Here is a 13,103-nt window from a genome sequence, read left to right as displayed (position 1 = left end):
ACCTGTGCACTTGCTAGGGGAAGCAGCTCCTGTGTGGCTTACATAAGGATCATTATGGTATTAACTCAGTGTCCGCACAATGCATTTTATTTTTCAAATTTACAGATGTTGCAATATTTCAATACAGGTGGCTTGAATAGGTGTAATTACATCTCATTGTTTTAGGCAGTGTGTGTCAATCCAGCAACCACATTAGACAAAATTACCGTAGGTTACAGTGTAACGATAAGTCAAGCAAAGTGACACTTTTATTGGCTGACTAAAAGATTATATATTATGCAAGATTTCAAGGCCACTCAAGCCCCTTCTTCAGGCAAGATGTAAGCATTGTAACAGAAGAAAAATCTGAATTATTTCACTTTTTCTTTAATGAGAATGCTGCAATATAAAAAAAAAAACAGGTTTCTCAGGTTTAAGAAAGAATGGGACAAGATCAGATGCAAAAATGATACATTCTGAGCATTGGAAATGAGATTAGAAGAACTACACTTGTGGGATCGGGGGAAAAAACATTATGGGGGGATCTAGCTGTAAGTTTTACTACTAAAGATAACAAGCTAACCATTCAAAATTACAAAATGGACGATTGTGAAAGTGAAGTGCAAAAACGGATCTACAAAACACTTCACAGTGCACTTGCAGCAACTCAAAGCCTGAATTAGTTTGAGTAAAACAACTGTTTTTACAATTGAATGTCAAGCTTTTGCCTTCAAACAGATCTTTTTTTAAATAAATAGATTGGAATTTCAATAGCCCTAATAGTTACATATAAGTACAGTGGGGCAATAAAAGTATTTAGTCAGCCACCAATTGTGCAAGCTCTCCCACTTAAAAAGATGAGAGGCCTGTAATTTTCATCATAGGTATACCTCAACTATGACAGGCAAAATGAGAAAAAAAATCCAGAAAATCACATTGTCTGATTTTTAAAGAATTTATTTGTAAATTATGGTGGAAAATAAGTATTTGGTCACCTACAAACAAGCAAGATTTCTGGCTCTCACAGACCTGTAAATTCTTCTGTAAGAGGCTCCTCTGTCCTCCACTCGTTACCTGTATTAATGGCACCTGTTTAAACTCGTTATCAATATAAAAGACACCTGTCCACAACCTCAAACAGTCACACTCCAAACTCCACTATGGCCAAGACCAAAGAGCTGTCAAAGGACACCAGAAACAAAATTGTAGACCTGCACCAGGCTGGGAAGACTGAATCTGCAATAGGTAAGCAGCTTGGTGTGAAGAAATCAACTGTGGGAGCAATTATTAGAAAATGGAAGACATACAAGAACACTGATAATCTCCCTCGATCTGGGGCTCCACGCAAGATCTCACCACGTGGGGTCAAAATGATCACAAGAACGGTGAGCAAAAATCTCAGAACCACACGGGGGGACCTAGAGAATGACCTGCACAGAGCTGGGACCAAAGTAACAAAGGCTACCATCAGTAACACACTACGCCGCCAGGGACTCAAATCCTGCAGTGCCAGACATGTCCCCCTGCTTAAGCCAGTACATGTGCAGGCCCATCTGAAGTTTGCTAGAGAGCATTTGGATGATCCAGAAGAGGATTGGGAGAATGTCATATGGTCAGATGAAAAAAACTCTACTCGTCATGTTTGGAGGAGAAAGAATGCTGAGTTGCATCCAAAGAACACCATACCTACTGTAAAGCATGGGGGTGGAAACATCATGCTTTGGGGCTGTTTTTCTGCAAAGGGACCAGGACGACTGATCCGTGTAAAGGAAAGAATGAATGGGACCATGTACCGTCAGATTTTGAGTGAAAACCTCCTTCCATCAGCAAGGGAATTGAAGATGAAACGTGGCTGGGTCTTTCAGCATGACAATGATCCCAAACACACCGCCCGGGTAACGAAGGACTGGCTTCGTAAGAAGTATTTCAAGGTCCTGGAGTGGCCTAGCCAGTCTCCAGATCTCAACCCCATAGAAAATCTTTGGAGGGAGTTGAAAGTCCGTGTTGCCCAGTGACAGCCCCAAAACATCACTGCTCTAGGAGATCTGCATGGAGGAATGGGCCAAAATACCAGCAACAGTGTGTGAAAACCTTGTGAAGACTTACAGAAAACGTTTGACCTCTGTCATTGCCAACAAAGGGTATACAACAAAGTATTGAGATGAACTTTTGTTATTGACCAAATACTTTTTTCCCCACCATAATCTGCAAATAAATTCTTCAAAAATCAGACAATGATTTTCTGGATTTTTTTTTTTCATTTTGTCTCTCATAGTTGAGGTATACCTATGATGAAAATTTCAGGCCTCTCTCATCTTTTTAAGTGGGAGAACTTGCACAATTGGTGGCTGACTAAATACTTTTTTGCCCCACTGTATATATGCAAAATTAAAGTATTTTAAATAACTGAAATGTAATTCTAGTGAAATTCTGAAAAGAGACACCTACATATAACTACCTTATTTAGTGTACTGCTTCTCAAAAACCAAGACATCATCTGACAACAACTTCTCTCAACCATCCAAGAACAGTCTGGTGACAAACAATGCCTTTTCCAGCATTATGGGGCATCGTGCCATAAGGCAAAAGTGATAATTAAGTGGCTCGGGAAACAAAACTTTGAAATTTTGAGTCCATGGCCAGGAAACTCCCCAGACCTTAATCCAATTGAGAACTTGTGGTCATTCCTCAAGAGGCAGGTGGACAAAAAAAACCCACAAATTCTGACAAACTAAATATTGATTACACAAGAATGGGATGCCATCAATCACGATTTGGTCCAGAAGTTGACTGACAGCATGCCAGGTGGAATTGAAGAGGTCTTGAAAAAGAAGGGCCAACACTGCAAATATTGACTATTTGCATAAACTTAAATGTAATTGTCAATAAAAGCCTTTGAAACTTACGAAATGCTCGTAATTATACTTCAATATACCCACAGCAACATCTGACACAAAGATCTAAAAACACAGAAGCAGCAAACATTGTGAAAACCAATACTTGTGTCACTCTCAAAACTTTTGGCAAAACTGTACTTTATTGGTTAAAAGAAACATGCCAATGCAAAGACATCATTCAAGCTGAAATGCGTGACAATCTACAACTTATAAATATTTGTCAAGTCAACATATATCTCTGATGCCATGGCAAAAGCACTACCAAATGGAACAGCAAACTTGATTGTTTATGACCTTTGAGGGTGAAGGCTTTGCTTTTTTTTTTTTTTTTTTAAAACATTAACATTAGTAAACTGGCAAGCTCAGAATTTGCAAACACATTGCCATCACATCAGACAATTGCAAATGATTAAGGATTTAAGCAAGAATCAAACATCAAACAAGATGAAGCAACTTAGAAATACAAAAAAGTGGCATTGTCAGGTAAATACTGGATGTCATTCAGTAACAACTACTATCTCGGTACAACTGCTCAATACATAGTTTGTGGATGTTTAATTCTTTTGCATTTGGAGTGACACAGGGAAGAGCATCTTAAAACACATTTCCAATCTTGTATATCAGTAGAAAATCCATAGAAGAGTGTCAACAGTAGGCAGACACACCAGCCAGACTCATGACGTAAAACACATGTCGTGCATTGAACTCCGTGTATAAGGAGCCCTTCATAATTGCTCTTCAGGACTGTGCAGATAATAGTGTGGTGTAAAATGCAGTAAGTTTGTTGGATATTTCAAGCATAGTCCAGCAAATGCAGCTGAACTAATAAGGCAGCAGCACGAGATGGGACTAAAACAAGAGTCCCTCATTCAGCATGTACCCAAATGGTAGATTTCTACATTAGCAATGGATTACCCCGTTCTTGAAGACTGGAGTCACATTTGCAACTTTCCAGTCCTCAGCTTACTTCTTCATGTAAGCAACCATCACCCACCTAAGAAACCCTCCTACAACGCTTCCCAATTGTGAATCTGACTAAATCAAGATGCTGGAAGAACGTCTTGGGGCGTTAAGAAAGTATTTCCATTATTTATTTATTTATTTTTTTAAAGGAATGTCATTTATTTATACAACATCTCAGTTGTATAAGTATATATAGTTGTATTTTTGTATAAGTGCCATTTTTATTAGTACGGTGCACCCTAGCGATTAAAATTTTGGAATAAAGTATAAACACTTATAAAAATTTGTTATCAATCATTGAAATGATTTAAAAATATAATCAAGACATTACCAAGAATGAAAATGGATAATACTGCTTGATGGGACAGATTTTTTTTATGTATGTTTGCCTAAAAAGCCACCATTATTCTAGTTTCCTAAATGTGGACATTGAGCAAATAAATGGGCTGGAGAAATGCTTGCTGCCTTCGATGAAGCATGGCAATGTTATAGTATGAGGCTGCTATTATGCAGGCAAGATGAAGATTAACAGAGTGCAAGGAATAATGAACCAGAAAAGTTACCACTCCATTGTAAGATGCCATGCCACCAATTTGTCAAGCCTGTTCGTTTAGCTAATAGCAAAGCTATCCCAGTATCTCATGCATATTTTTCTTAAAGGCTATCAAGGTTTATGTTTCTTCTACGTGTCTTGGTAATTTGTTCCAGTGTCCCAGGTATTTAAAATTCAATGTTATCATCTTTATACTGGAGTAGTACTAAAAAAATAGCTTGCTGTTCATTTTGGCTTCTCTAGCAATTTTTGTTTCTTTTAAGATGTTTCAAATGCTTTTTTGGATCTCGTGCTGTAGTTTCCATGTCAGAATAATTAGGCTTTTTTTTTTTTTTTGTACAGTGACTTTTTCCCCAGTTTTACTTTTTTTTAGTACTCTTATTCATCTTTTTTTTAGTACTCTTATTTATCTATTTTGGACGATTCTTTAGTCTTTTTGTTTTAATGCTTTAAAGAATACACTTATTTTGAGCCTGAACCAGAAGACCTCTGAAGTGACACCAACTGTTACATATGCTGAGTTTTTTGCTGTCCCATTTGATGTTTTGTAGATACTCCCCCCACCCCCATAAAGTTTGCTTTCCTCAGGTTACAAATTTTCATTTTGTGTTTTCAAAGATTATCTCGAATTTTACTATGCCATGATCACTGTTGCTTTTAAAGTATCAGTAACTGAAAAGTTATAGAAAATAAAAAGAATGTTTAATGAAATTCTCAATGTACGGATTGTAATTTCTAATCAATTTAATGCTACTTTAGCATCAATTCTTTTAAAAAATATTTCTCAGCGATTCCACACTTACAGTAAATCAATGTATAAATGCATGAGTTAACTGCTTTCATTACAGATACTGTATGTGACAGATTTACTTTTCTATGATTTCCCCGCCCTGTATCACCTGCTGCAAGTGAGGATCTAGGCCAGCGCTTCCCAAACCTGGTTCTGGAGACCCACTGTGGCTGCAGGTTTTTGTTCCAACCAGATTCATAATCAGTGACAACACCTGATAACACTGATCTTATTTAATTCGCTGGTATTTTTTCTCTTATTTTACATTCAGAAAAGCACACCACTATGATTTTTACATTTATAAGACATTTAGAAAAATTTCTGCTTTCAAACTCGTTTGTTGATTTTATTATATTTTTGCACTCTCTGTGCAGTTTTCCCCCTTCACTGTATCTTATTCATGACAATTAAAAATGAGCAGAGCAGACACCCAGGCAAACAGGCTGCAACTACTTTGGCGTCAGACCCACTAATTAGGAAATAATGGATTAATTAAAAAAACAGAACACCTGGAAAAGTAGAATGAAAATCTAAATGAAAATATTGATAAAAAGAAAAAAGTTACTCCCATATAAATGCTTGGAACATTTTTTTTTTTTTTTTTAAACCAAACTTAATATAGAAACTGGAAAACTGTTCCCAAAACACAGAACTTGGGAAATAAATTCTGATTTGTTATACCAGTTGTGTTACTGATCTTTAAAAGGGAATTGGACTGTTTCAATAAAATATAATTTCTGGGAACTTGGGTTTGAAAATGATGGGGCCGTTTCATCATATCCTACTGTACGCAAGAGAAGGTTTTTTAGTTAATTTCATTATTAATTCAAGATTTATTTAAATTGCAAAATTGTTTTATTGAAGTGTAGCGCATCAAAATGAGGATTTTGCCCGTTAAGTACACTTTCATTTTTCATTTCATTAAGTACACCACACTGAATACACTGTACAGTAAAATATGCAACATACTCTACTATAAAATCCCCCCCAATGGCATTACAACACAATTTGTATTTGTGATTGCCTGCACAATTAAATATCAAGATCTGTGATTAATTAGACAATTAAGCACCAATGTGTTTGATTAATCGCAGTAACAAAAAAAGTTCATTTCACAGTCCTAATATAAATATATTCAAACATGTTGCTTAAAAATTCCAGGTGCTTTTTTTTTTTTATTTATACTATTACTGTTTTTACTTTTGCACTTAATCTGTAAAGGATCAAACACATATGACATGTGCACTGTGGGTTAAAAGTAAGTAAACACAAATTTGACTTCTGAAAAGAGTCTTTCCCAAAAATAGGATTGTGTGCACAAAGTGACATCATCAAAAAGAAAGCAAATCTAGTGACACTTCACAAAGCCTGTAATGCAGCATGAAATGCTTTATAAATAATTCACAAGGGAAAAAAATTGTATAAATAAAAAGGAGCAAAAATGCAACCATACCTATAAGTTTTAACCATTACTCAAATACACACTTTTTGTAAGAATATTAAAAACTTAATTTTTTGCAACTGCCTTACTGCATTATTTTTCAAACACATAAGCAAACAGACATGTACTTATACAGTACTAGAATGTCTTACTATTGATCTATAGCTCAGTGTTCACATCATTAAACCATTTACAGTAGGCAAGGGGGGAGCTCTTTATAGTCTAAACCCCTCATCTACCTTGTTTTCTTGAATGAAAAGGCTTATGAAGCACACTAAGGAAATACAGTCAGATAAAAGGCTCACCTTTAATTATGTCATGTGTATAAAATGAGGTGAACTTTGTGAAGGTTTACTCTAGCAGCCATCACATGTCAGAATGACTGACAGGCAGCACGCTGCCAAATACAGGTGCATCTCAATAAATTAGAATATCATCTAAAAGTTAATTTCAGTAATTCAATTCAAAAAGTTACCAACTCATTATATAGATTCATTACACAGTGATTTATTTCAAGCGTTTATTTCATTTTGCTGATTATGGCTTAAAGATAATGGAAACCAAAATTCAGTATCTCAGAAAATTAGAATATTGTGAAAAAGTTCAATATTGTAGAATCATGGCGTCACACTCCACTCAGCTAATTAATCCAAAACATTTGCAAAGGTGTCCTTAGCCTTTAAATTGTCTCGGTCTGGTTTAGTAGGCCACACAATCATGGGGAAGACTGCTGAATTGACAGTTGTCCAGAAGACAGTCAGACACCCTCAAGGGTAAGCCACAAAAGGTCATTGTTAAAGAAGCTGGCTGTTCACAGAGTGCTCTATCCAAAAATATTAATGGAAAGATGAATGGAAGGAAAAAAATGCTGCAGAAAAAGGTGCACAAGCAACAGGGATAACTGCAGCCTTGAGAGGATTATGAAGCACAGCCCATTCAAGAATTTGGGGGAGATTCACAAGGAGTGGGCTGCACTCTTAAAGAAAAACTGTTTTGGAAATATCTGCCATGGCAGAATGAGCGCCATGGAATTAAATAACAGGTTTAATTAGCAATGAGAATTGGCTTCAAATTAAGAAACTGAATGAAGTGAAGTTGGTTGGAGTTTGAGGCCCCAACTTAGTTGGTCATCTGTTGGCTTACTTCACATCAAATTTATGCTTAGGTGCCATTTAAGGAAAAAAAAATCAATTCATCGGCCAGAGTCTCAAGAAAAGTCAATTAAAATAAAGGGAAATAGTTAATTAGCAGCATAAACTGGTAACTAATTAAGAAAAGAGAGTGAAAACTTGCAGCCACAGTAGCTCTCCGGGACTGGAGTTGGAGACCCCTGATCTAGTTGCACTTTTTGAATTGAATTACTGAAATAAATTAGCTTTGATGATATTCTAATTTACTGAGATGCACCTGTATTCAGGCTCTTTTCTATGATACAAGGCAGCAGTATCTGTTATCACATGCTCTATTTATCTTTTATGGTATGTCTTGCTGAGCATGACTTCAAGCAGTTACATGATATTTTCTGTCCCCAATTTTTGGATTAGTTAGTAAAGGAATCTGCTTCGTTTTATGTTGCTGTGGCCACTGAAAGTATGTTGCAACTTCATGAACAACTGATTAACAAACTTTAGTGTAAATTCAACATTAACTGCTAAAGTGGCATAATTATACAACTTTGACACTATTTTGGGTAGGGAATTGTACTCAATCAAAAAGTAGTTAAGAGAATAAAAGCTAGAACAAAATTTTGAATTGTTCCAATTACCAAACTGTCCAAGTGAGGATGACTGTGTAGCTGAGCCAATTTCCCAAGATGAAGATGTGGGATTGCCAGCACTGGCTTGAGTGTGCTGTGCTGTCAACTGAGCCAATGCCTGAGCTGTTTTGAATTGTTCCAAGAATTGGGATCCACTAGTAGTTCCACTGGTACTTCCTCCTTTTGGTTCACCAACATCTCCAAAGCTCTTACCCAGCATGCTGACCTGTAAAAACATGTGTTTATTAAATTGCACAAAGAAAGTCAGCATTAATCTCTCTAACAAAAAACAAATAGCTGGACACCTATATTACAAAAACCTTGCCCTCAAGTACATTACTCCAAGTTGTATTTTGAATAATAAAATGCAGTCATACAATTAAATGAGCGACACTAGATATAGTATCTAATATTGCTAAACCATGCACACAAACACATTTTTGCATAGTTCAAGCCACATTTGTCAAATCTGAACAATGAACCAAGTATTCAGATAAAATTTAAAAGGTCACTTTGGACAGCAGAAACTATGCTTCTTTAAAATATCTAGATTTTCAGGAAAAACAAGTGAACTTAAAAATACAGGAGATAGACAACTTATAAATGCAATGTACATGTATAGCATAAAAGTGAACGCTCACCATGTTGTGCTGAGAAAAGCTGGTCCCAGAAGATGGCTGTGACGTAGTACTCTGCTTAGAATTGTTAAACACCAGAGACTGAGACAAAGGAGGAGGCTGTGCAGCTTCATGAGAGCCCGTTTCATTCTCTGAAGTGGGGGTCTTCCCAAGCAACACTGCCAAGTCAATTCTGTAAAACAATATTTACAAAAAAGCCAGTTTTTTTTTTTTTTTTTTAAATCTATACATTTTAATATTTATCAAAAGGACTCCAGTATAAGCACCATACCACTGAGCAATAAAAAAAAGTCAAATTAAATCTATTGTAGGCAGAAGCACATTTTATAAACAAAAAAGTTTTCATAACTAATAAACACATATTTAGTTCTCTATAACCTGAACACACTCTTAACAGGGGATGCATTGAGGATATGGAAGCAGCATTTATACAATTTCTGGACCCCATGGAGAGTACTGGAGGATTTAGGTCAGCTGGACTGTATAAGGTCATGGTGGAAAATACTGCTGCAATACACAAGGTATATATATATATTGTATATTCTTGGTTAATGTGCCTACCAAATATTACATATACACATAAAGACCTGCCTTCACTCTCTCTCTCTCTCACTGGTTAAAAGCCCTATATTGAATTCAAAAGCTCTAAATCACTTGAACACAATTTACTTTCAATGCTCTACTCCTAGTTCCCAAAAGTGTTTAACAATATTTTAACAATTAAAGTGTTTTGTATGTTGTGAGAATATGGTTGGATAAATGTTATGTGTATTACATGAAATGAATAACTTGAGACTGATGGGCATTTCAATATTTTTTGTTGCAGTTTAGCACTAGTCCCCATTGAAACCCACTGTATCAGAAACTCTTAAGATAACATCTTAAGCTACATCAAATTTAGCATTAGATTAAAAATTTCCAGGACTTCGCGACAACTACCACAGATGAGTATTGATTTAAAAAAAAAAAAATGTTTGAGTGAATAATTTTTTTTTAACATTGCTATACTCCACAGTCGACAGGTGAGCAATGGTGAAGAATGGCAAAAATCTGTAAAAACGTCCAAGTAAAAACACCCTCATATTACTTGTGCCGCATTATCCACATCTTTTATAAAGTTGCTAGCTCAAAATTAACATTTTTTAGCTATAATGTTATAAAACTGTACTTCCTGAATTATCAAGGGCTATGTAAACAGGAACCTCAGTCTCTTTGGAAGGAATCTTTGACTGAAGACCAGGCTATTCCGATCATTTAATGGTGAACAGTCTTGTCTTCAATTCAGAAAGTTCCTATCGTGAATTTCCTAGCCCTTGGTAATACAGGAATAGCAACATTTTAGCAAAAATGCATTCATTTGGCACATTTTCTCTTAATGTCTATTGTGGTGTGGTGCTCAACACTATTGTCATTAGGTTATCCCATTTGGTACTCAAATGGGACCGTAGAGTAGATCTGTCATTAGTACTTATTTAACTGTGACAGTCCTGACATAACATGTCATGGTGCACAAGAAAGTCTAGAAAAAACAGTGGATAGAATCCGAAGATAAAATGAACAAAAAAATTGGTTTTATTCTGTTTGCATTACTATGCTTGTATACATCTATATACGCTTAATTAAAATTATATTTAAGAAACTTCTGCTGCTTTAAAATGTTACATCACCTACTTTTTCAAGCAAGAGTTAATTTTCAAAAGCTTCCTAAAAACCAAAAAAGTCAGAGTGGTTCCAGTATTTAGCATTATACTAATCATTGAAACTGTTTGCAGCAACATAAAAATAAATTATATAAACTGTTATTACAAAATTCCCCCTATAGATACATACCTTTGTCCTGCTGTGATTGTCACATTCTCTGGTGGGAGAGACATTGAGGCTACATTTGAAGCTGTAAATATCTTGGTTTCTGAAAGCTATATTGACAATATTAAACAGGTTACTATGCAATACAAACAACCAATGCAAAACCAGAAATTCATCTTCCTCTTCTTGCCAAATGTATCAAAATATTCATCTATTACAGACCACCGACGATAAATACTTTTTTTTATATAAAACATTACATTTTTGACTAGAAACTGCACTGAAATTACACATTATTTTATTCAATAAAAGGTTTATTTAGTATGTCAAAACAATCAAGTAAATTATTACACTACAAAAATACATAACATGCATATACATTTAAATTTGACTGGCAAATGAACTGAACAACCTGAGAAAGGACATTATTATCTTTCAGTGTGCATATCGGACAAATTTACAGTGAATGTCAACAGTTTTTCCAAAATTCTGCATCATTATCTCAAACACCTGGAATCAAATTAACCATTAATCTGTCCTTTATTTATTTTTTTGTTTGTTTTTAAACTCTTTACTATTACTCATTAAGTCTTAGTTCTTGACTTTTTTTTGCTTAAAGGAAAAATACATTTTTGAAGTCACAGTCACTTCCCAATAATGATATAAATTAGTTTGCCACATGAAAACATGCTGTAAATTGAATTTTTAATGAAGAAAGAAGTAGTTTAATATCAGACGCACACACTATGTAATTTTTTTTTGTTTTTGCTAAATGGAGTTTAAGCTAAACTAACTGCACATTTACTTTTCTTAAAGCCTTAGATTTAAGGTTTTTAAAAACAGCCAAGGTCAACACTAAATTCAAGCCAGTCAACACTCACAATAATGCAATTTCATGTCATGTGCATGCATGCTGAATAAAAAAAAATTCTGGTGAAACAAAACAGGCAGATTATGTAATAGAGCAAAACATGATGAAAAAACTACAGATCTACAAACCAATTAGCACAAACTGTGCTGCTTCTGCTGAGGATATGACAATACATGAACTGAAATTTTTTTTTAAAATCGAAACATGATAGTAACTTTACAGTTTCTTCTTGGTAGACATGTACTCAAGCTCATACTATTTCTGTTGTTCAGGACTGAAATAATTGCAATCTCAACAACTTTCACATTTGTCTACGATCGTATTCAGCAAACTTAGCTAAAGACTGAAATACAGTGCATCCGGAAAGTATTCACAGCGCATCACTTTTTCCATATTTGGTTATGTTACAGCCTTATTCCAAAATGGATTAAATTCATTTTTTTCCTCAAGAATTCTACACACAACACCCCATAATGACAATGTGAAAAAAGTTTACTTGAGATTTTTGCAAATTTATTAAAAATAAAAAAATTCAGAAAGCACATGTGCATAAGTATTCACAGCCTTTGCCATGCAGCTCAAAATTGAGCTCAGGTGCATCCTGTTTCCCCTGATCATCCTTGAGATGTTTCTGCAGCTTAATTGGAGTCCACCTGTGGTAAATTCAGTTGATTGGACATGATTTGGAAAGGCACACACCTGTCTATATAAGGTCCCACGGTTGACAGTTCATGTCAGAGCACAAACCAAGCATGAAGTCAAAGGAATTGTCTGTAGACCTCCGAGACAGGATTGTCTCGAGGCACAAATCTGGGGAAGGTTACAGAAAAATTTCTGCTGCTTTGAAGGTCTCAATGAGCACAGTGGCTTCCATCATCCATAAGTGGAAGAAGTTCGAAACCACCAGGACTTTTCCTAGAGCTGGCCAGCCATCTAAACTGAGCGATTGGGGGAGAAGGGCCTTAGTCAGGGAGGTGACCAAGAACCCGATGGTCACTCTGTCAGAGCTCCAGAGGTCCTTTGTGGAGAGAGGAGAACCTTCCAGAAGGACAACCATCTCTTCATCATTCAGCAGGACAACGACCCTAAGCACACAGCCAAGATATCAAAGGAGTGGCTTCAGGACAACTCTGTGAATGTCCTTGAGTGGCCCAGCCATAGCCCAGACTTGAATCCGATTGAACATCTCTGGAGAGATCTTAAAATGGCTGTGCACCGACACTTCCCATCCAACCTGATGGAGCTTGAGAGGTGCTGCAAAGAGGAATGGGCGAAACTGGCCAAGGATAGGTGTGCCAAGCTTGTGGCATCATATAAGGTATCTATCTATCTATCTATCTATTTATTCAAAAAGACTTGAGGCTGTAATTGCTGCCAAAGGTGCATCGACAAAGTATTGAGCAAAGGCT

The 13,103-nt window shown here is 35.9% G+C and overlaps 1 protein-coding gene across 6 annotated transcripts in view; it reads right to left on the bottom strand.

Moving 5' to 3' along the window:
- Positions 1–13,103, bottom strand: part of ubap2l (ubiquitin associated protein 2-like) — a 298,828-nt gene that overhangs the window by 140,941 nt on the left and 144,784 nt on the right. For all 6 annotated transcript variants that reach the window (XM_051923264.1, XM_051923266.1, XM_051923265.1 and 3 more), the window contains 3 exons: positions 10,848–10,933; positions 9,021–9,189; positions 8,389–8,605 (listed from right to left, as the gene is read on the bottom strand). In XM_051923264.1, coding sequence (XP_051779224.1) covers positions 8,389–8,605; positions 9,021–9,189; positions 10,848–10,933 — 472 coding nt within the window. The remainder of the gene's footprint in view (positions 1–8,388; positions 8,606–9,020; positions 9,190–10,847; positions 10,934–13,103) is intronic.

This window comes from Erpetoichthys calabaricus, chromosome 2 (genome assembly GCF_900747795.2).
Source record: "Erpetoichthys calabaricus chromosome 2, fErpCal1.3, whole genome shotgun sequence".
Classification (NCBI taxonomy): Eukaryota; Metazoa; Chordata; class Cladistia; order Polypteriformes; family Polypteridae; genus Erpetoichthys; species Erpetoichthys calabaricus.
The sequence above is the reverse complement of the archived record's forward strand: the minus strand, read 5'-3'. Positions and strand labels throughout refer to the sequence as shown.